At 40.4% G+C, this 24,246-nt stretch overlaps 1 protein-coding gene across 1 annotated transcript in view; it reads right to left on the bottom strand.

Annotated features, from left to right (window-relative positions):
- LOC123767315 (uncharacterized) overlaps positions 1–24,246 on the bottom strand; it is a 311,605-nt gene that overhangs the window by 22,343 nt on the left and 265,016 nt on the right. The window contains exon 4 of the mRNA XM_069312935.1: positions 22,980–23,115. Coding sequence (XP_069169036.1) covers positions 22,980–23,115 — 136 coding nt within the window. The remainder of the gene's footprint in view (positions 1–22,979; positions 23,116–24,246) is intronic.

The following is a 24,246-nucleotide window of genomic DNA, read 5'->3' as shown; positions in this document are numbered from 1 at the left end:
TATCAAGACAGTTTCGCATTAAAGACCAATAAATACACTCAAGAACCAGGATCAGGAATTTCCAGAAGACCAACGCAGGTGGGAGAGGATCTAACAAACAGAAGACAGAGAGTCACGGTGTGAGGCACGACGTCGGATTAGCGGTGAGGGGGAAATTCCACGAGAATCGATCTTAAGACCCCATCATATTCCTCATTTATGTTGATGCCTAATCATGGGATACAATCCTACACATCAGTGTTTGTGCAAGATACAATATGAATGAGAAACATAGAGACAGATGTAGGCTGTAAAATACTCCAAGAAGATCTAGACTGACTGCAGAGTTGGTCCCAGAAATAGTTACTGGATATCAGTGGCATTGATATCCATTGATATCCAGAAGGTTACTGGATATCAATGCAGTACACAATGAAGGGTACGATCTGTATGAAACAGACACAAAGCCATTGGAGTAGAAATCAGTCTTAACCCAGACCAACATATAGGGAAGGTCTGAGGGAGAGAGAGAGAGAGAGAGAGAGAGAGAGAGAGAGAGAGAGAGAGAGAGAGAGAGAGAGAGAGAGAGAGAGAGAGAGAGAGAGAGAGAGAGAGAGAGAGAGAGAGAGAGAGAGAGAGAGAGAGAGAGAGAGAGAGAGAGAGAGAGAGAGAGAGAGAGAGAGAGAGACAGAGACAGACAGAGACAGAGACAGAAGCAGAGAGAGAGAGAGAGAGAGACAGAGCCAGAGAGATATACAGTCAGACACAAAAATAAACAGACAAATGATGAACATAAAACGTGAATAATGTTCATTGAAATCAAGAATAACATTATACAGTTGCAAAAGGAAATACGTCACAGAAAACGGGACACTTTGATATTTTGTGTAAAGCATTCAACACATAAAACGATGTTTATCTAGTGTTAAGCCTAGTGCTTGTTATAGAAAAGTGATGGAGAGAATGGAATGAAGGAAGGTAACTAGTGAAGGAGGGAAGGAAGGAAGAAGGAGGTAGTGAACAAGGATACTGACTTCAAGCTCTTTCAGCTGACCTCAGAAGTCAAGTGCTTCAGTTGTACAGTATTCTCTACTTTAGTAAAGACCGACCAAGCACTTCACAGTTCAAGAACAGGTACATCAAATATTCAACCTCAATAGCAGTAGAATGTTATCCCTGTTCATTATCAGAAATAGATAAGTATTCTCATCTCAAGGTGAGAGCAAAGTATTCCCCTCACATCAAAGACAGATACGTAATGTAATCTCAAGCTAGAGAGAATAATTATGTAGAGAGAGAGATATCTCAAGTCTTCATAGCTCAGACCTCGACGTCAAGTATTCTCAGGTTAAAAATATGTATTAAGGATTATAAGATTATGTACAAAGCATCCAAACTTAGGTAGCATCCTCATCTCAGGTAGAGACACATGATGCCCTCTCATCACAGGTAGAGACACATGATGCTCTCTCATCTCAGGTAGAGACACATGATGCTCTCTCATCTCAGGTAGAGACACATGATGCTCTCTCATCTCAGGTAGAGACACATGATGCTCTCTCATCTCAGGTAGAGACACATGATGCTCTCTCATCTCAGGTAGAGACACATGATGCTCTCTCATCTCAGGTAGAGACACATGATGCTCTCTCATCTCAGGTAGAGACACATGATGCCCCTATCATCACAAGTAGATACATGATGTCCTTTAATCTCAGGTAGAGACACATGATGCCCTGTCATCTCAGGTAGATACACATGATGCCCTTTCATCTCAGGTAGAGACACATTATACACTCATCACAGGTAGATGAACATTTCATGCCCTCTCACATCACATAGAAAAATATCAACTGATTCACATTTTTAGGTAGAAAAACATTTGTACGTTCAGCTCAGAGACATTCAGACACGATGGATTCTCTCGCTCTTTAGGATGAAAAACATGATGTAATCTCACAAAGAAAGACTAAGAAGATGCAATGGAGGACTTGGCGTTAAGAAGAGATCACGTCCTCTTGCGGAGTGAGTAAAAGGATCAAATGGTGTTTATACAGCCTTCCTCAGGAGCTTGATCATGTTGGCGCTCTTACATATTGACCGACATATTTGACTTACATATCAAGTCACATAACGTAGTGATTGTGAACGCAAATAATTCTACACACATAATTGTGCTTGCCGGGGTTCAGCTTCGACTCTATGATCCTGTAATATTTATTGTTGAAGCTGTGAATGTAATCTTCACCTACGTATTTTTTTGTAACACATTACAGTTTTTCAGTGTCCTGACACAGCTCTTTATATATATATATATATATATATATATATATATATATATATATATATATATATATATATAAATATGTATAAATATATATATATATATATATATATATAAATATGTATAAATATATATATATATATATATATATATATATATATATATATATATATATATATATATATATATAAATATGTATAAATATATATATATATATATATATATATATATATATATATGTATATATATATATATATATATATATATATATATATATATATATATATAATTTTTGGTTTAAAGTGTGCAAGTTAGCCAGAACAGCAATATTTCTTAGCCCCAGTCAGCTCCTGTCTTCGATAAAATATATGGATGCGAGAATTAGAGGTACAGGCGAAGTCTTCTCATATATTTTCTTAATTAAGAGTCTGGTGACACCTGCCCATACGTCTTGGGCGCCTGAAGACTGAAGACTCACTGTGACGCTCGCCAGTTAATTGAAAATCTCTTCAGAATTACAAGAAAGCTGGATTGTATATCCGTGTTTTTGTGTGTGTATCAGTCTTTATTTCCATTATCTGTGCTTGCAGGATCGAGCTCTTTGCTCTGGGATCCCACCTTTCTAACCGGCGGTTGGTTAATGCACTAATTTTAGACATATTTTTTCTCTATCATATCTACTACATATATTTATCTAACACGTGCACAAACCTATCCGCAGGATTCAGTCGTAGCAGTTCTCTAACTCCCAGGTACCTATTTACTGCTACGAGAACAGATGCAACGGGTGAAACTCTGCCTATTTGATTCTGCTGACAACAGAATCGAACCGTGGTCAAGTGGACTACGATCCCCGAGCGCTGTCTACTTAGCCGTAAGGCCCTGTGGGTGTGTGAGTGTGTCACAGGAAGCCAGATCACAGTAAGCCAGATCACCACAAGCCACATATCAGTGAACCAGATCAGAGTAAACCACATATCAGTGAGCCAGATCGCAGTAAGCCACATATCAGTGAGCCAGATTATAGGAAACTGGATATCCATCTGCGAGTCCACTGGCTGCAGACGACATAACTTCCCGCTGGAAGAGTTATTAGTGGAACTTGTGAAGAGTTCCGGACAAAGTCTGTGATTTGTGGCACAGAATAGTGACCCGTCACTCACAGTGGCCCGCCACTCACAGAGACATGTCAAAAACCAAAAAAAATCTAAAGAATTTAATATCAACAAGAAAATTTCACATGATTCCAATCAACAGGGAACACAAAAACAGAGTCCACAACAGGGAACACAAAAACAGAGTCCACAACAGGGAACACAAAAACAGAGTCCACAACAGGGAACACAAAAAATATAATAGCAACAACAAAAACAAGATAACAAATTAAAAACTGGTGCAAGAATTTCATCTTCAGACAACATAAAAAGATATTAAGAAAGAGAGAGATGGCGTCCGAGACTCCGTATCTGCTCCAATTCTCTCCGCACCAACCACTTGAAATATTAAGTTTCTTGTGTTTTAAGTCACAGATTCCTGCTGATGCTGCGACTGTTTCCTGCTGCTGCTGCTGTTGCTGCTGCTGCTGCTGCTGCTGCTGTTGCTGCTGCTGCTGCTGCTGCTGCTGTTGCTGATGCTAAGTTCTCAGCAGCACTATAACTCACTAGCGAGGACGTCCCCAGCAGTCTTGGCTTTAATGGGGTTTCATGTATGGAATAAAAGTCAGTTCTTCCCGGCTAGTGCAAGACGGCCATCAGACTGCTAGCGTCTCATGATATTTAGATTTTTCCCTCTCCATTTTTCGCTTAATATCCCTTAACTTTTTAATCATTTGCCAAAGTGTCGCCTTGACTCGAGTCTCCAGCTAACTTTTGCACTTTTGAAACTCGCTATCAGATTTTAGCTGCTGCTCTTCATTGAGGAAAATTTTCATTTATACTGCTAGTCCCTTACAAGTGACTGTGACTAAAACTTTTTAATTTGGGTGTTTTGATTTTAATGTCGTTTTTGCTTCTGAGTGTGTATGTGTACTCACCTAGTTGTGCTTGCTGGGGGATGAGCACTGGCTCTTTGGTCCCGCCTCTCAATTGTCAGTCAACTGGTGTACTCATGAGCCTATTGGGCTCTATTATATCTACATTTGAAACTGTGTATAGAGTCAGCCTCCACCACATCACTTACTAATGCATTCCATTTGTCAACTACACTGGCGCTAATAATATTCTTTCTAATATCTCTTTGGCTCATTTGGGCAATCAACTTCCACCTGTGTCCCCTAGTGCGTGTGCCCCTGGTGTTAAATAATCTGTCTTTATCTACCCTATCAACTCCTTTAAGAGTTTTGTATGCGGTGATCATGTCCCCCTAACTCTTCTGTCTTCCAGCGACGTGAGGTTTAATTCCCGTAGTCTCTCCTCGTAGCTAATACCCCTCAGTTCGGGTACTAGTCTGGTGGCAAACCTTTGAATCTAGTTAACCAACCATGTGGTTGGTTAACTAGATTCTCTCTCTCTCTCTCTCTCTCTCTCTCTCTCTCTCTCTCTCTCTCTCTCTCTCTCTCTCTCTCTCTCTCTCTCTCTCTCTCTCTCTCTCTCTCTCTCTCTCTCTCTCTCTCTCTTTCTATTTCGTTTGTAACGTAAAATCTTAATGGTCACATTTGGGCACTCCTTCAACTTACAGGAGGTCATCATACCCACAGCTAAAAGCTACGTCCACATTCCATAGCCATAAAACTTTCAAAGCCCCTTCCCACAGTTCAAAACCCCTCCCACAGTTCAGAACCCCTCCCACAGTTCAAAACCCCTCCCACAGTTCAAAGCCCCTCCCACAGTTCAAAAGCCCCTCCCACAGTTCAAAAGCCCCTCCCACAGTTCAAAGCTCCTCCCACAGTTCAAAGCCCCTCCCACAGTTCAAAGCCCCTTTCACAGTTCAAAACCCCTCCCACAGTTCAAAGCCCCTCCCACAGTTCAAAGCCCCCCTCCCACAGTTCAAAACCCCCCTCCCACAGTTCAAAGCTCCTCCCACAGTTCAAAGCCCCTCCCACAGTTCAAAGCCCCTCCCACAGTTCAAAGCCCCTCCCACAGTTCAAAGCCCCTCCCACAGTTCAAAGCCCCCCTCCCACAGTTCAAAGCTTCCCCCCACAAAGCCACACCAACGTGATCTTCTGTTGACAAATCAGTTAGTGCTTCCTCCAGGTCGTCGCTGCTCGAATATTCAATTAGATCACCATTCAAAGCGCCGTCTGGGTATTAAATCTAATTATATTCCTGCAGACCTATGCTTCAGGAGGGGGAGAAAACCGCTCCTCGGCGGCAGTGTGCTTCTTAAGACCCCCCAAAAGTCTTGACGAAAATACCACTATAGATCGTTAAAGGCGCAGACAAGTCTGTGATTGGCTGGAGTAGTTTATGGATAGAGAAGCGGAGCCCAGTGACCTTTGGCCTTTTAGGATGGTGGTTGATAGGGTGGTAAGTGGTGCGTGAATTTGGAAAGGTGAGAGAGGCACGGTGGTGAGTGAGGCTTGGGTAGTGAGTGATTGGTTTATGAGTGGGTGGTGAGTAAGGCATGGTGGGTGAGGATAGTTATTTGGGGTGTTGTGTTACGGTGATATGATGCATTTTGGTGAACATCTGGTGTATGGTGATGAGGAAGCGTGAGGGTGAACAGTGCACCGTAGCAGAGTGTACTACGGTGTTTCGCATGGTCCTAGGGTCTACCGGTCTGATTACTACTTGTGAGTAGTAGTAGTAACCTATCTGTAGCGCAGTAGGATGATTACATTGATTTAGATTGCTCTATGGTGTTCCAACAGATATATTCACTGAATCACACATCACTAGGGGTGACATAAATGAAAAATGAGGACAGGGCACATGTGATGCTCCCAAGGGCGAACTTCCATGTCTCGGGAACAACGCAGATGTTGTGTGACAGCAAGAAGCAAACTAGAAGAGATGAAGTAGAGGTTTTTAATGTGATTTGAATCTGTGTTTGGAGTCAGCCTCCACTACATCCACTACTAAATGCATTCTATTTGTTAACTACTCTGACACTGAACAAATTCTTTCTAATGTCTCTGTGGGTCATTTGGGTAGTCCATCTGTGTTCCACCCGTGCTAAATAGTTTGTCTTTGTTCACCCTGTCAATTCTCTGAGAATTTTGTAGGTGGTTATCATGTCTTCCCTTACTCTTCTGTCTTCCAGGGACGTGAGGCAAAGCTCCCCTAGCTATTCCTCATATATCATACCTTTCAGTTGTGTGTGTGTGTTCCAAATGTTCTAAATGCACAGGTGTTGCCACAGACACGCAACACCTAAAATATCTGCCACAACACATGAAACAAAAGATAACGAAAACTTGCCCAAATTTCTAGGCACCAAGGAAATATAAATATTTTTAATGCACACGAACTGAAGTCTATTTGAGACATTCAGAAAGTTCATCTGGAAATATGGACCAATATATCAGAATTTGCGAATACTTTTCATCCCAAAATACTGAACGATTCGTCATCAGCTGAGAACGTACAGAGCGACTGAGATATCTTGGAAGGTTTGCATATATAAACTCGAGAACCATCTATATAAATATTCACTCTGTATAAAAATTCCCTCTGAATAAATGCGCCATCTGTATGAATACTTCATCCACATGAATACTCTCCTTAAACTCTCCCTATAAATACTCTGCATACATACTCCCTATATATACATAACCCCTCTGTATAAAACTCTTGAATTTCTATGTATAAAAACTATATAAATACTTCATCTATATACATTCTCCATACTATATACATTGTGTAAATATTCCCTCCATAATTGACTCAGTCCGATAATTGTTTCTACTTCTCGCAAATTGTAATTATGCTAACGAGGTTTGTTGTACCAGATATGATAATTATTTGAATTAGCCATATCTAGGGGGAGCATGATTAATTCTCTGTCATTAACGTTATCACTAAAAGTTATATGATCAAGGCACAGTGAAGGATAAGGAAATAAATAAAAATAAGTACAAAGGAAAAATGAAACCTGTAACAATATATATATATATATATATATATATATATATATATATCCTCACAAATATCTGAAATAACATAACACTTTCGTTTTGAAAGTTGTATAAGTATATTCGTTTGAATTTTGAATCATACATGCGAGATTCGTATACAAATTTGTACATGGATCATTCCTTTGATATACTGTCTCTACTTATGTATATATATAATATAGCAGGAGTACCCGGTGGTACTCAGGACACTCTGTCTCTCCCACTACCTCCCATTCCATCCCATATCTCTCCATCTCTCTCTCTCTCTCTCTCTCCCAACATCCCTCCCATCTTCAAAATTGTAAGTTACTTTGAGAATTAGAAGTTACTCATAAAATTTTGATTTTACTCATATAATGCTCATATAATGTTACTTTACTTATATAATTAAGGTTTACTCAAAATTATAATTTACTTTAAAATTATAAATTCACTCATAAAATTAGAATTTACTCATAAAATTAGAAGTCATTCATGAAATTAGGAGGGATGAGTGAATTATCAGGGGAAAGCGTCAAGCCATTACTTCTACATATCTCTTGGCAGGGGTCAGGATAAGGATTTGGGATGGGACGGAGGGAAGGAATGGTGCCCAACCACTTGTTTATTATCGACGGTTTAGACAGAAACAGTCGACGGTGCCATGACAGAAACAGTCGACGGTGCCATGACAGAAACAGTCGACGGTGCCATGACAGAAACAGTCGACGGTGCCATGACAGAAACAGTCGACGGTGCCATGACAGAAACAGTCGACGGTGCCATGACAGAAACAGTCGACGGTGCCATGACAGAAACAGTCGACGGTGCCATGACAGAAACAGTCGACGGTGCCATGACAGAAACAGTCGACGGTGCCATGACAGAAACAGTCGACGGTGCCATGACAGAAACAGTCGACGGTGCCATGACAGAAACAGTCGACGGTGGCATGACAGAAACAGTCGACGGTGCCATGACAGAAACAGTCGACGGTGCCATGACAGAAACAGTCGACGGTGCCATGACAGAAACAGTCGACGGTGGCATGACAGAAACAGTCGACGGTGGCATGACAGAAACAGTCGACGGTGGCATGACAGAAACAGTCGACGGTGCCATGACAGAAACAGTCGACGGTGGCATGACAGAAACAGTCGACGGTGGCATGACAGAAACAGTCGACGGTGCCATGACAGAAACAGTCGACGGTGGCATGACAGAAACAGTCGACGGTGGCATGACAGAAACAGTCGACGGTGGCATGACAGAAACAGTCGACGGTGGCATGACAGAAACAGTCGACGGTGGCATGACAGAAACAGTCGACGGTGGCATGACAGAAACAGTCGACGGTGGCATGACAGAAACAGTCGACGGTGCCATGACAGAAACAGTCGACGGTGCCATGACAGAAACAGTCGACGGTTATTTCGACAACAGGAGACTGGACATTGCAGAAGCACTTCGCACTAAACAGTTACCCAGTTATCAACAACTTACTGATGTTCGTCTTATCAACTTGGGTAAGAAAGAACTGCCAATTTACACCTCTAACAACTTCCCCAGTCGACCAATGGGAGTGGAGAACCAGATTACCCCGTCCTCTCAACAGGGCATTCATCTCTTCTTTTATTGCCCCTGCAGGTGGTATTTATTGCTAGTTTATTTATTCTGCTTCTGAAGATGCTAAGTTTTACTTAGCGCAACACACCAGGTGTCTTACGAGAGCTTTCAAGGGTTAACATTTTTATTTATCTCTTCAACTTTTCTCTCATATCAGTGACTGAAATAAACCTTGTAGTCCAAAATCCTGCTTTTCTCTCTTCCTTTAAACATAATTAATTTTTTTAACAAATTTGGTTTTATATAATAGAGTTACACACTCACGCACACACTCAAACACCCATGAGTGTTTGTGCACGAGTATGCACAATCATACACTCACAGAAACACATACACACACTCCTACATCCACGCACATGAACTAAACATTCAAGCACATTCACCCACTCATACATCCACGCACACAAATGTACATAAACACCCAAACACCTTCATAAACACATCACATACACATTCTCTCTCTCTCTCTCTCTCTCTCTCTCTCTCTCTCTCTCTCTCTCTCTCTCTCTCTCTCTCTCTCTCTCTCTCTCTCTCTCTCTCTCTCTCTCTCTCTCTCTCTCTCTCTCTCACACACACACACACACACACACACACACACTGACAAAAGTTAACAAGTTAGGGGGGAAGGTGGTGGAGGCCAAGACTGTCAGTAGTTTCAAAGCGTTATATGACAAAGAGTGCTGGGAAGACGGGACACCACGAGCGTAGCTCTCATCCTGTAACTACACTTAGGTAATTACACTTAGGTAATTACACACACACACACACATACACAAACACACACAAAATTCCTATCCCCAACCAAACGAATTATACGAATCTGTGTGTTAATATATGAACGCATATGTGTTTACATATATATGTGTATAAACTCATATGTATTGACGTGCACAGAATGTGCTTGCAAATATACAATGAATTGCATGTGCACATGCATGTGTGTGTGTCTGCATGAAGGTAATCCCAACAGGTGTGTGATGATGGAACACATTGCACACAAATCACCCTTCCCCATTAATATATTCCCAGCTTGATGAATGCGCTTCACTGACAAAAGTGCGCCCATTACGCCTACACACTGCTCTCTCTCCCATAATTATCACGGGATAAAGCCTGCCACTTTTTCCGGTAATCATATAGGTGGTAGAAATAATTAATATTCTCATTTATAAACCCATTGCATATGTGGATGGCATTTTTGTTGAAATGGTTGCGAGGGGGAATGACTAGGATAATTAAAATGATCTCTCTCTCTCTTTTTCTCTGTCACTCTGTCTGTCTTTGTTTGTTTCTGTCTCTGTCTGTCTGTCTATCTGTCTGTCTGTCGGTCTGTCTTTCTCCCTCTTTTCAAATGACCCCGGAAATACCAATTCAATTTCACAAATGAGCACATGTCTCTGCTACTGGTATTCAACACAAATAGGAAAACTAATATATATATATATATATATATATATATATATATATATATATATATATATATATATATATATATATATATATATATATATATATACATACAAACTCCTCATTATCACTTCCTGTCATATGAGAGCCTTGAGATGGTCTCATAAAACAATATATATGACGGCCTTGACAATTCTCTCAAAAAGCCTTATGTGAGAGCCTTGAATGGTATTGTAAATCCACAAAATGAGTACCGTGAGACCGTCTCATATAGCCACATAGAAGGGCCTTAAGATGATCCTATAAAGCCTTGAGTTGATTTGGTAAAGCCACATATGTGAGCAGCCACGGCTCCCACACACACACACACACACACACACACGCACCATTACCGGTAATGCCTGCCTCGAGCCACCAGAGCACACATATATCATTTTAAGAGAGCTCGGCAGAGAACCTCGGAATTAAAGCAGATCGGACGGTCGGATGCCAGATTGAGTTCCCCTTCGGATTCATCCCAGACAAGACGAAGCTCGCTCACGAACAGTTTGTTTACCTTCGCCAACCCTGCTTAGCTTCTCCCACTTTCCCATGCCCTAAGACGTCTCTCTGTGAGTCCCACCATTTCTCTCTCAGACCCCACCATACCCCCCCCGGAACCCACCGTTCCCTTTAGGGCCTATCATTCCCCTTAGGCGCCTCTACCCCTGCCCAACATGCGGATTGGACCATGGTGGGTAAGGGTGCTGGAATGGGTCTACGACTCATACGTAAAACATTTTAAATGGTCGACAACGATTTAAAATGTTTTACGTATGAGAGCGTAATGTTTCTCATCATGTTCAGTAGGATGTTGCAGTGGTAACTTGGTTCCTCAGTGGTTGGCATGACTCCTGAGTGGCTGACTAGATTCCTGAGTGGTTGACTCGGTTCCTGAGTGATTGGCTCGGCTCCTGAGTGACTGACTGGGTTACTGAGTCGTTGGCTCGGCTTCTGAATGGCTGACTAGGTTCCTGAGTGGTTAATTGTGTTTCTGAGTGGCTGGCTGACTGGCTGAGTCAGACTGGCTAGGCTAATTGTTCCAACACCAGAATGATTTTCTCTTCCCTCAACATGAATAATATTTTCTTAAATTTCCTAGAGCGTCTGGCGTGATAATATATCAATTTCCCTGAATGTTTGCCTCTGTGTCTGTCTGTCTGTCTAGTTACGTTGTTTTGTTTCAGTAAATGTGTGGTTCTGTTTGTGTTATGTACATTTTCTTGTTTTAGCTGCTTCATATAAATATAAAATACATATTTATTTTGTAAAATAATAATTACTTTTATTTATTGTTGTTAATCTCTCTCTCTCTCTCTCTCTCTCTCTCTCTCTCTCTCTCTCTCTCTCTCTCTCTCTCTCTCTCTCTCTCTCTCTCTCTCTCTCTCTCTCTCTCTCTCTCTCTCTCTCTCTCTCTCTCTCTCTCTCTCTCTCTCTCTCTCTCTCTCTAATTACCATATAATTCGTATTAATCGCATGTTCTATACATATCAGTAACTATATTAGAGCCTCTATGAAACAAAGTAATTCTTGCTATTCTGAAAGCTACAATTACCTAAGTAATTAAAAAATAATTGAATGTTTATTTATTCAGCCAATTCTTATATCCAGAACACTTGACTATCCCAAACACTCGAATATCCCAGTCAGGTTAAGCACCAACGGGTCTGATCAGTAGTGGATTGGTGACAAGAGGATCCATTAACCATTAACAATGGAATGCTAGCAACAATACTTTTCCGTTTTATGTTTTTGGAAGGTGGAACCCCAAAGAGTACCTGAAAACTAATAGAGGATCAAAACTAACTGTCAACGTTGTCACAGGCTCAAAAAGTGAACACCAGCACTGTCAGGGCCTCACAAGTGAATCCCAACACTGTCAGCACCTCAAAGTATAAACAGCCAACACTGTCAACAAGAGTATACAACCGTGTCTTCAGACAGAGCAAAGTGGCTTCATAGACGTCCCGTGCCTAACTCATAAAGGTTTTACAGAGACATGTCAGCCTCGAGAGACACGGTGTGACACTGTGGATACATGACTCTCTCTCTCTCTAACACTGTGGATACATGACTCTCTCTCTCTGACACTGTGGATACATGACTCTCTCTCTCTGACACTGTGGATACATGACTCCCTATGACACTGTGGATACGTGTCTCCTTGTGTAGGTGTATACACATCACCGACGCGCCTCCATCGTCCGCTAATGACACCCTCCTCATATTCTGTGATACTTGGCCCCTGCTTTTAATATTTTTTGTGTGTAGCATTTTTGTCCCATTCCTAGTATGCTGGCAGGGGGGTACCTATGATGAAGAGGCGGAGAATGTGATGGTAATAAGCATTAATAATCATTATTGATCATTAATAATCATTAATACATGATTATTATTATTATTATGAAGGAGAAGCTGATGATAAAAATGATGAAGCTAATGTTGATGAGAATTTATCATAGTAGAGAGGAAAATGATGGTAAAATTAGTTGATAATCGTATGTTTCTTCTCATTTCATGCCCAGACACACACACACACACACACACACACACACACACACACACACACACACATACACACACACACACACACACACACACACACACACACACACACACACACACACACACACACACACACACACACACACACACACACACACACACACATATGTGCATCTATCAATCACATATATAAAATGCTTTTTTACCTACATTTACCTACAAAAAATACATAACAAGAGAGAAAGATTCTCCCTAACGTCATGCCTGAAATTCCGGGCCTCAGGGGTGTTCAGACGCACTGCTCACGGGAATGAGATTCCCAGAGATAACCAGAGAAGATAACCAGAACACAAGAAGCGAATTTTCTGCTGTTTTTTCTCCCCATCAGTGGCCAACTGAGGGAAGGTTGGCTGCCGAGGACTTGGGAGCTCTTCCCCAGAGGGTGATGATGTGGGGGGTTTTATTCGACTAGTGGTAAGAACACGGGGATAATGTTAGCTTGCAAACGAGGAGTCACAATAACGTGGCTGAAGTATGTTGACCAAACTACACACTAGAAAGTTAAGGGACGATAGCGTTTCGGTCCGTTGTCGTTAAATGTAAATATGATTAGAAAAACGAGTGAATAAGTCACTACATTGAACTAATGATGATCGAAAGGCGGGGCTTAAGAGCAGATGCTTGACCCTGCAAGTACGATTAGGTGAGTCCACACACACACACACATACACACACACACACACACACACACACACACACACACACACACACACACACACACACACACACACACACACACACACACACACACACACACACACACTTGAGCTCATACATCAGAAGGTCACCATTCGTAAACCTGTCAATACGATAATCGAATCCGTGTTTAAAGAAATGGAGTTCTTATCGGGCAAAAGTAATTATATATATATATATATATATATATATATATATATATATATATATATATATATATATATATATATATATATATATATATATATATATATATATATATATATATATATATATATATATATATATATATATATATTATTAAATATGACCGAAAAAGTAAGATTAATAATTCTAACACGAATTTTCTCAATCTTTCGTACATTACGCTTCACTGTTGGAGGTAAATCAAAAATCACTTCTCCAAAATTCATTTTTATTTCTAGTCTGACGCGACACGGGCGCGTTTCGTAAAACTTATTACATTTTCAAAGACTTCACAAATACACAACTGATTAGAACTTGCGTTTCTCTGATTTTATATCTACATTTGAGTGAGGTGGGAAGGGTGATGTGGCATTAACACAAGACAGAACAATAGGGGATATTAATAGGGTATTAAAAGTATCAACACAAGACAGAACAGAAACAATGGGTATTGAATAGAAGTGTTTGTAGAAAGCCTATTGGTCCATATTTCTTGATGCTTCTATATTGGAGCGGAGTCTTGAGGTGGGTAGAATATAGTTGTGCAATAATTGGCTGTTGATTGCTGGTGTTGAATTCTTGATGTGTAGTGCCTCGCAAACGTCAAGCCGCCTGCTATCGCTGTATCTATCGATGATTTCTGTGTTGTTTACTAGGATTTCTCTGGCGATGGTTTGGTTATGGGAAGAGATTATATGTTCCTTAATGGAGCCCTGTTGCTTATGCATCGTTAAACGCCTAGAAAGAGATGTTGTTGTCTTGCCTATATACTGGGTTTTTTGGAGCTTACAGTCCCCAAGTGGGCATTTGAAGGCATAGACGACGTTAGTCTCTTTTAAAGCGTTCTGTTTTGTGTCTGGAGAGTTTCTCATGAGTAGGTAGGCTTTTTCTGGTTTTATAGTAAATCGTCAGTTGTATCCTCTGATTTTTGTCTGTAGGGATAACGTTTCTATTAACAATATCTTTCAGGACTCTTTCATATATATATATATATATATATATATATATATATATATATATATATATATATATATATATATATATATATATATATATATATATATATTCTATTTTCTTACTCACGAGATTAAGAAGAACAATCACGTTACCGAAATTCACGGAACAGAAACTTTAATGCACGAAATTCTACGTTTCAGTCCACTCTGGAACATCTTCAGGTAAGGAACTGCACACAAGGTTGTGTTTGTTGTTATAGATTCAGCTACTCGGAACAAGTTCCAAGTAGCACGGGCTATGGTGAGCCCGTACTGGACTTACCTGGCACAGGAGCGGTGCTGGCACACAAGGTGCAACTTTTGACTAAAATACACAAGTGGAAGAGGTGAAGTTGTGTGGAGGTGTGGTGAAGAGGCGAAGGAATACTGGAGTAAGGAAACATAAGGAATGGGGAGAATAATGGGGGTAATAGGCATCTAGTTAAACATTGGATATAAGGCGGTGGGTGGGGATAACTCGGTAGAGATGTGGTCCTTATCCAGTGCTGCATGGGCAGGTTTGGATCTGACGCTGTGTGCATATCTGAACTTGAGGGCACATAGCGTGGTGTGATGATTTTCACTGTTTTCACCCGCGAAGGTAGTGTGTAGTGTCAGTAGTGGAGTCTCTGATGTCTATTAAATTTAAAAAGTTATGAAAAACGTTAATGAAAAGTTTCCTCTTCTAAGCTGGCCGAGTAAGCCGGACGACTCAAACAGAAAACGGAACAGTACGTCACTTTTGTGAGTCGATTTCATTTCAAATTACGTCCAAATTTGGCCATAGCGCCCATACGAGCGAAAAGTGACGTTATTTTTAAGACGACGGGTTGCTCCGAGAGATAACCAAGAAATATACCTAGAGGTCTTCTGTTGACCCTATCATGTACTAATATGTTCACTCAAAGGTACTTAAACTTTTATATTGAGACTAGCGTTCATTAGTGATGTCTCTGATGTGACTTATACAACGGCAGGCTAAAAGATGTTATCCTGGATTCCATTAGGAATAAACTGTCTATCTGTCTGTCTGTCTGTCTCTCTCTGCTGACCTGTGTTGCGTTTTGAGTTTCCCGGCGCATGGTTCTCTCCTCCAACCGCCTCCATGCGTGACTCGTTCTCTCAGCATTTGTACAGGTGAGGGGATTCCATTAAGATTAAAATGCACGGCTCAATTCTAAATTTTTAAGAAGCATAACTATTTTCCTCACTATTTGGAAGCCTTTTAATATTAGATACTCTCAATATTAAAACGCATTCAAGCGCATAGTGCTTGTGTTTGTCTGTTTATCCTGACGCAATGTTTCAGAACCCAGGCGCATTACATGTTTTAACTAATTACATGCATTATACATTCTTGTAGCATTATGGACCATGGAGCATTTATTAACATTTTAGTTGATTTACGTAGCTTGTATTCCAGCTGTTGGCCCCCAAGTCTAATATTCACGTAGCTCCTCTCAGGAACTTTCTACTGCAGCAGATGACTTTCGTTCCTAAGCTTCAAGCTGGCCACCTTAGGATATTTTTTTTAATAGGAAGATTTTGGCTTCAGTTTTGCAGCAAGAGACCTTTGTGAGCTAACAAGCGATTGCTCGCTGGGAATGTTTGATCTTAGATCCAGTAAGTGATCTTTATGGAATGTGATCCAACGTGGGATTTATTTTGTGTTTCTCTTCTAGTATGAATCATTGGGTTATGTGTCCCAGCAGCTGATCTCTGGCCTCTGTGTCCCAGCAGCTGATCTCTGGCCTCTGTGTCCCAGCAGCTGATCTCTGGCCTCTGTGTCCCAGCAGCTGATCTCTGGCCTCTGTGGTCCAGCAGCTGATCTCTGACATCTGTGGCCCAGCAGCTGATCTCTGACTTCTGTGGCCCAGCAGCTGATCTCTGACATCTGTGTCCCAGCAGCTGATCTCTGACATCTGTGTCCCAGCAGCTGATCTCTGACTTCTGTGTCCCAGCAGCTGATCTCTGACTTCTGTGTCCCAGCAGCTGATCTCTGACTTCTGTGGTCCAGCAGCTGATCTCTGACTTCTGTGGCCCAGCAGCTGATCTCTGACATCTGTGTATCAGCAACTGATCTGTGACCTCTGTGGTTCAGCAGTCTGTTCCAATTTGTGATCATTTTTGTTAACAAATCCTTGGCTATTGTTTTTCATCACGTGGCCTCTGATTTCCGTGTTCCAGTGGGTGACATATAACATTTTTGTTTCAGAAAGTGACCTTTGACCTCTGTGAACTAGCAGCTGACCTTTAAATATCCTCCAATTGCCATTAATTACAAGACTCGACGTCCAGGCAGCTTTAACATATAAAAGACTGAAGTATCCGTCTCTTTGAAAGACTATGATATGTGCTCCTCTTACAAAGATCATAACTATAAGGTCGAGGAGAAGTTCCCTGTCTCTTGTTTGTAGGCTAAGAGATATCTCTCTCTCCCACAGTTCAGCATTTGCATGCTACGTGCTTTTTCTCTTTCAGCATAGTGCTTGCAGGCTTAGAGCACTTTCTCACACAGCCACACTTTTTACAGGTGAAGCACGTCTCTTTTCCCAGCTTGTTTTAAAACCTTGCTCTACTTGTTTTCGTCAGAACATGAACCCACAGTCATTTTACATCCAGGTTTCCATTATTTGTTGGGTGGTTAGGACAGAAGGGTACAGGAAAGTTGATCACTACTCTTCTCACTCTGCTCAGTATTTCGGTGTTTGAACTGTGATCTCGCTCGCGTGGCTAGCGAGTGTAGTAGCGCTCTTTTTAAAAGATCATTTCATTCTAGCTTCTTTCTGTTAATATGAGAGAGAGAGAGAGAGAGAGAGAGAGAGAGAGAGAGAGAGAGAGAGAGAGAGAGAGAGAGAGAGAGAGAGAGAGAGAGAGAGAGAGAGAGAGAGAGAGAGAGAGAGAGAGAGAGAGAGAGAGAGAGAGAGAGAAAGAGAGAGAGACAGAGAGAGAGAGAGAGAGAGAGAGAGAGAGAGAGAAAGAGAGAGAGACAGAGAGAGATATCCAAGAAACAAGGTCATCTCTCTACCAACCAGTCAACTGATGCAGTCTCTATTATATCACCAGTCGCCATGCCTACAGTCTGAGTGAGCCTCATCTTCACTCTCGTGTCTCAAGTCACTCTGAGCGCACGCTGAGTAAATGATGACATCATAACACTCCGCTCCATGAATATTAAGCAAGCAATGTCCCCCATCTCTCGTGGGTCACACAGCCTCTCTCATCTGTGGACATTTCACCTTATGGTGAGTCTCTCTCTCTCTCTCTCTCTCTCTCTCTCTCTCTCTCTCTCTCTCTCTCTCTCTCTCTCTCTCTCTCTCTCTCTCTCTCTCTCTCTCTCTCTCTCTCTCTCTCTATCTATCTCTCTCTCTCTCGTTGATATTGATCTGTAACCAAAACTATAACTCAACTACTAATTATAGTGTAAGAGCGTTGGTAATTATCAAGCGTAAGATGCTGATAATTTTACATTCGCATTTATAAAGCCTGGAGCAATTTAACATTGATAAACAACGAGAGAATAAGGTCCTTCAAGTTTATTATCTGTTCCAGGAAACAATGTACATTACAGCTGCTTGTGTTAATGTCGCAGTTCTTAGTAATTACGAGAACATTATCACTGAATAGTCTTTCCCTTCATAGTATTCTTATTTGCAATATTCTTGTTCTCTACTAGGCAAGGAACAGAGTAATATGGGCCTGGAAAATACCAGGGAATACTCTGAACCACAAGTTTGTTCCTATTTCTTTATGCATTTAATAAAGTTGATGCTCTTACACACATTAAATTTTCTTTTTTGGGAAAAAGTAGCAATGCTTAAGACCTCCATATTGAAATTTAAGACCACGAGAATATAAGGTAAAGATTTTAAGCTTATGTTTAGAAGTTTTATTTTAATGCAAGGAAGCAACGCAGAAGACTGTTAGGGAATTTTAGTGTATATACACTAAAATAAAGTGTATATACACTAAAGTGTATATACACTAAAGTGTATATACACTAAAGTGTACATACACTTATCTATACTCGCCTGCAAGATCGAGCTGCAACCTTTGGACCCCTCCTTTCCAGCCGTTGGTCATCTTATGCTTTGACTTCCCTAATTTAGTTTCACAGTTGCTAATAAAACTGAGGATTGGGCTGGCGTCTTACTGCTAATATTGTTTAATTTTTGTATTAAGCTTTCATTATTTCAGTAAAGTTGTAACGTATCTAAGCTCCACCTTACCTTAAGCTTCGTCAATGATTTCTTCCATTAGTTTTCAGTGTGAATGTCTCCTACGTTTTTCAAACTGGTTATTTACCTAAATTTTTGCTCTTGATCCACGACGTTTTCAGATGTCGTGTCATCTAATGCCATGGTACCCAAGCGAATAAGTTCCTTCCATAAGTAATATGTATATCAATGTATGTGCAGGCGATGAGTCACAATAACGTGGCTGAAGTATGTTGACCAGACCACACACTAGTAGGTGAAGGGACGACGACGTTTCGGTCCGTCCTGGACCATTCTCAAGTCGATTGAGAATGGTCCAGGACGGACCGAAACGTCGTCGTCCCTTCACCTTCTAGTGTGTGATCTGGTCAATATATCAATGCATGGTGACCAAACCACACGCTAGAAAGTGAATGGACGACGACGTTTCGGTCCGTCCTGGACCATTCTCAAGTCGATTGTGATGAGGGAAGGAGGCGAACGGACCGAAACGTCGTCGTCCCTTCACTTTCTAGTGTGTGGTTTGGTCAACATATTTCAGCCACGTTATTGTGACTCCTCGTCTGCATCCACGTGTGGTATTTGCCTCGTAGAGAAGGGGAATGTTCTTCTCTAATGTATGATATATATTCAGTCCACTTAAGCTAAATAAGTGTTTCTTTTACGTCCCAATGACACATCTGCGTCTCTTGCTTCCATCTATGGTCTCGCGTTCTGATACTATAACTGTAAGTTTCTTCATCTTTATGTCTTTAATACCTCTTAGGACCTTATACTCGCGCGTGTATGTGTGTGTGTGTGTGTGCACTCACCTAGTGTGTGTGTGTGTGTGTGTGTGTGTGTGTGTGTGTGTGTGTGTGTGTGTGTGTGTGTGTGTGTGTGTGCACTCACCTAGTGTGTGTGTGTGTGTGTGTGTGTGTACTCACCTAGTGTGTGTGTCTGTGTCCATGATTCCTACAGTATCCTTTCTCCTTCTTACTCTTTGAGTTTCAGTCTAGTCTCTGAATTTGCCATTTTACATTGTGCCTTTTTAAATACTCTTCACACTGATTAGACTCTTCCCATTATTACCGTTTAATATTTGCCCTTGTTCCCTATTTTCTACTTTTACTCTTTGCACTCTCCACCTCCTTTGTTATTCTGTGTTTTTGTATAAATTCCCTTACGTATTCACGTTGCCTTCTGCACTCTCACTGTTGACTCTGACTTCTGGTTTCACTTGCAATCACTTCTATGTTGGTATTTGCAATCTTCATTCACGTGTTACTCGCTTGGTGCGCACACGCACCTCTGCCACAATCACTGCAGAGGTCACAGTGATCTGCAACGGCCAGTGTACCATCAACTCATACGGTCACTGTATCATCAACTGCCACGGTCACTGTATCATCAACTCTCACGGTTACTATTCCATCACCAATGCAATATTCGACGGACATTGAACACTGAAGCCTCTTCATATTAACATTAATCTCTATTTGTCCTGGTTCTGTCCTCTCGGTATTTCGTATCTCATAATATGCAGGAATTATATATATATATATATATATATATATATATATATATATATATATATATATATATAAGGAGTCTCTCTTTAAACATATTTCGTTGAAAACGTCAGAAAGTTTTAGATTTATGATTCTGACACGAAACTTCTCGATATTCTTTATGTTTTTCTTTACTGAAGCAGGAAGTTGAAAATTAAAAGAAAAACATATTGAAAATCGAGAAGATTCGTGCCAGAACCATAAATCTAAAACTTTCTGTCGTTTTCAACGAAAAATATATATATACATATATATATTTTTTAAATAAATAAATATATAAATTTTTACCCTTGATGTAGGTTCAACGTAAATCTCTGACTCCCAAACAAAGCCACCTATTTCATATTTATTTTGAAGTGAAAATGTCTAGTCATTAAATTTTCTATCTTACATTTGCACAAATTTTCCTGTTACTCCTGCACTCTCCTAATATTTCCTGCACTCGTCTGTACAAATATTTCATGGAGGGATTTGCAGATTTTCGTCTCCTTATTTTTTTTAATTCCTTTCTTTCAATTTTTATTTATCAGATCTTTTACTAAGTTTTATTGTCATCTCCTGGTATATATTCTCATTCTTCTTGTTCCTTTGTTTTATTGCCACTTTCCACCTATTTTTTCTTTGTCGTAAAATTCCAATTATTGCAATAATCGCTAATCATTTTTCCTGCTGTTTTGTTTCTACAATGAAAAAGACTGAATTAAAAACGCTGAATTCAGTTAATTTTGATACTTTTAACATTAAAGTCTTAATGCTGCTTAAAAGACATATTTAACACAGTGTGTTAAATGCTCCTGAAATGTGTGTTCTTAAGCTTAAACAAGTGTGTAGGTGTAAGTGTGTAAGCTTAAACAAGGTGTGTTCACAGTGTGAACACACCTTGAAGAACCAATAAAACATGTCTAATACACTGTCTAACACTACAAAATACATGAATAATCATTACTGATCTGAGAATTTTTAACTTTACTCTTTTTGTAAATTATTTTACATTCCGATCGATATATTGAAAGACCAAGTACGAAGCATTTTCAGAGCAGAGATTCTGTCAACAAGTTTTCCAAAGCGAATGAACTAGTATTTGTGATTCCCGGAGACCTTTAAGCTTTTGAAAACTCCATTAACTGACGAGGAAAACTTTCTACAAGCTCTTTGCCTTCGAGCGACAATGGTGGTCGTTCTCCGCTAGTTCTCCTGACTGTGAACTCCGGTTCTGTTCATTACTGTTCTATTTATTGTAGTTATTGGTCAATATTATTAAGGGCATTATTATTTTGGTATTATTATTATTTTTATTGCTATGTTTTGTTTCTTATTTTAAATTTTGTGTCTGGGAAAGGTATTATGAGCAACTAAAAGCACTTACAAGATTTTTACATTATATATATATATATATATATATATATATATATATATATATATATATATATATATATATATATATATATATATATATATATATATATATATATATATAATATATATATATATATTATCTAATGCAAAGCGAAGCCACTTCCACACACCGTTTTTGTCTAAAGATAATGTACATAGAACTCTTGCCAAGAATTAAAATATACAAATTTATATGCCGTTAAAGCTATTTAAAAAAAAATAATACAAAATACTTTAACGAGAGTAAAAATGTCAGAACGTAATGGGCCAGAGACACAACATTTCCCTGGGTAAATCAACACCCGCATATAATGACACACTTTAGAGACTGACACTGTATCGGTCTGACAATCACAATTACCGGATTACTTTTACAATTACCCATGTAACTTTTACAATTAACGTGTAACTTTTGCAGTTATCGACTTGATAATAGTCCTGGATGATAGCGTACCCATGTCTCTTTCTTTCTTAGTAATGCGTGGGTGTTTAAAGTTTATTTGCCTCAACTGTAGGGAGCCGGTCGGCCGAGCGGACAGCACACTGGGCTTGTGAGCCTGTGGTCCTGGGTTCGATCCCAGGCGCCGCCGAGAAACAATGGGCAGAGTTTCTTCCACCTTATGCCCCTGTTACCTAGCAGTAAAATAGGTACCTGGGTGTTAGTCAGCTGTCACGAGCTGCTTCCTGGGGGTGGAGGCCTGGTCGAGGACCGGGCCGCAGTGACACTAAAGCCCCGAAATCATCTCAAGATAACCTCAAGATAACTGCGTCATTGTTTCTTGTTGATAATTCCCAGAGACTCTTATTGGGAAGGGAGGAGGAGGAGAAGGGTTTTATTAGGGGGAAAGTGCCAAGCCTACGACTATCCAGCACTTGGAAGAGGGTCAAGATAAGGATTTTGAGACGGAGGAAAGGCGGGAAGCAATGGTACCCAGCCACTTGGACAGTCGGGGGATTGAACGTCGAATTGTAATCCCCAGGGAGACGGGAGAACCTGGAGCATCTTACCTACGACAGTCATGTTGGCTGATCTCTGCGTGGTGTGGAATGGGGGACCTTCTGCCACCAGCTCGCAGCGGTAGACATCAGAGGCTGCTAGACCCACCTCCATCACCACCACGCGACGCCCTTCTCGTCCCGCCACCTGTTGTAAGGAGTGAAGGGATGTGTTAGGAAGTGGCTAGAAACATCACCACTACTACTGCTGCTACCATCACCACTTACACCCTCATCCACCAACTACATCCTTTGTCTCCTGAACAATAACATAACCATCTTATATGTTATGTGCGTATGTATGTGTACTCATCTATTTGTGCTTGCGGGGGTTGAGCTCTGGCTCTTTGGTCCCGCCTCTCAACCGTCAATCAACAGGTGTACAGGTGCCTGAGCCTATCGGGCTCTATCATATCTACACTTGAAGCTGTGTATGGAGTCAGCCACCACCACATCACTGCCTAATGCATTCCATTTCTCTATCACACACATGTGTGAGTGTGTGTGTGCGTGCGTGCGTGTGTGTTTGTATGAGTTGTATACATTAGAACGATATATATATATATATATATATATATATATATATATATATATATATATATATATATATATATATATATATATATATATATATATATATATATATAAACTTGAATAAGGACTCTTTCATGAATCTATACAGCCTGTGTGAGACCAGTGGAAGAATTCTCAGAACAGATAGGTATCCCACGACTCGTAAACCATCAGAGAATGAAAAATACAGAGGATTGCTACAAGACTAACCTTGTTGGATTGCAGAGGATTGCAAATGCAAAGGATTGCAGCACGAGATTAAGAGGACTAAGAATAGACGACAGGGGTAAAGGAATTTAATCTCACAACCCTAGAGGAAAGAAATAATAATGCATCCAAGATATCAAGGGAAAATAGACAAGCTTAACTAAGATTGCCATTTTACTCTAAAAAGAAAAATTGGACACGAGGACAAAGATGAAAGTTGGTAAGATAAATAATTCAAAGAAATGTTAGACAATGTCTGTACCATGTAGAAGTGAGCTTCAAGAGAAATGAACTAACAGAAGAAGAAGAAGTTGTATAAGCCACCTCCATCCTTAACTTCAAGACCATGTGTGATATAGAGTTGGAACTTCAGTATCGGTTACGGCTGAATGAAGAAGGAGCATCAAGGCTATTTGGTGAGACATAAAGAGCTGGTACCAGCAAGCACATCAACTTATCTTGAGGTTATCTTGAGATGATTTCAGGGCTTTTTAGTGTC

This window comes from Procambarus clarkii, chromosome 74 (assembly GCF_040958095.1).
Source record: "Procambarus clarkii isolate CNS0578487 chromosome 74, FALCON_Pclarkii_2.0, whole genome shotgun sequence".
NCBI classification, from domain to species: Eukaryota; Metazoa; Arthropoda; class Malacostraca; order Decapoda; family Cambaridae; genus Procambarus; species Procambarus clarkii.
Note: the sequence above shows the minus strand (reverse complement) of the source record. Positions and strands in the feature narration are given on the sequence as shown.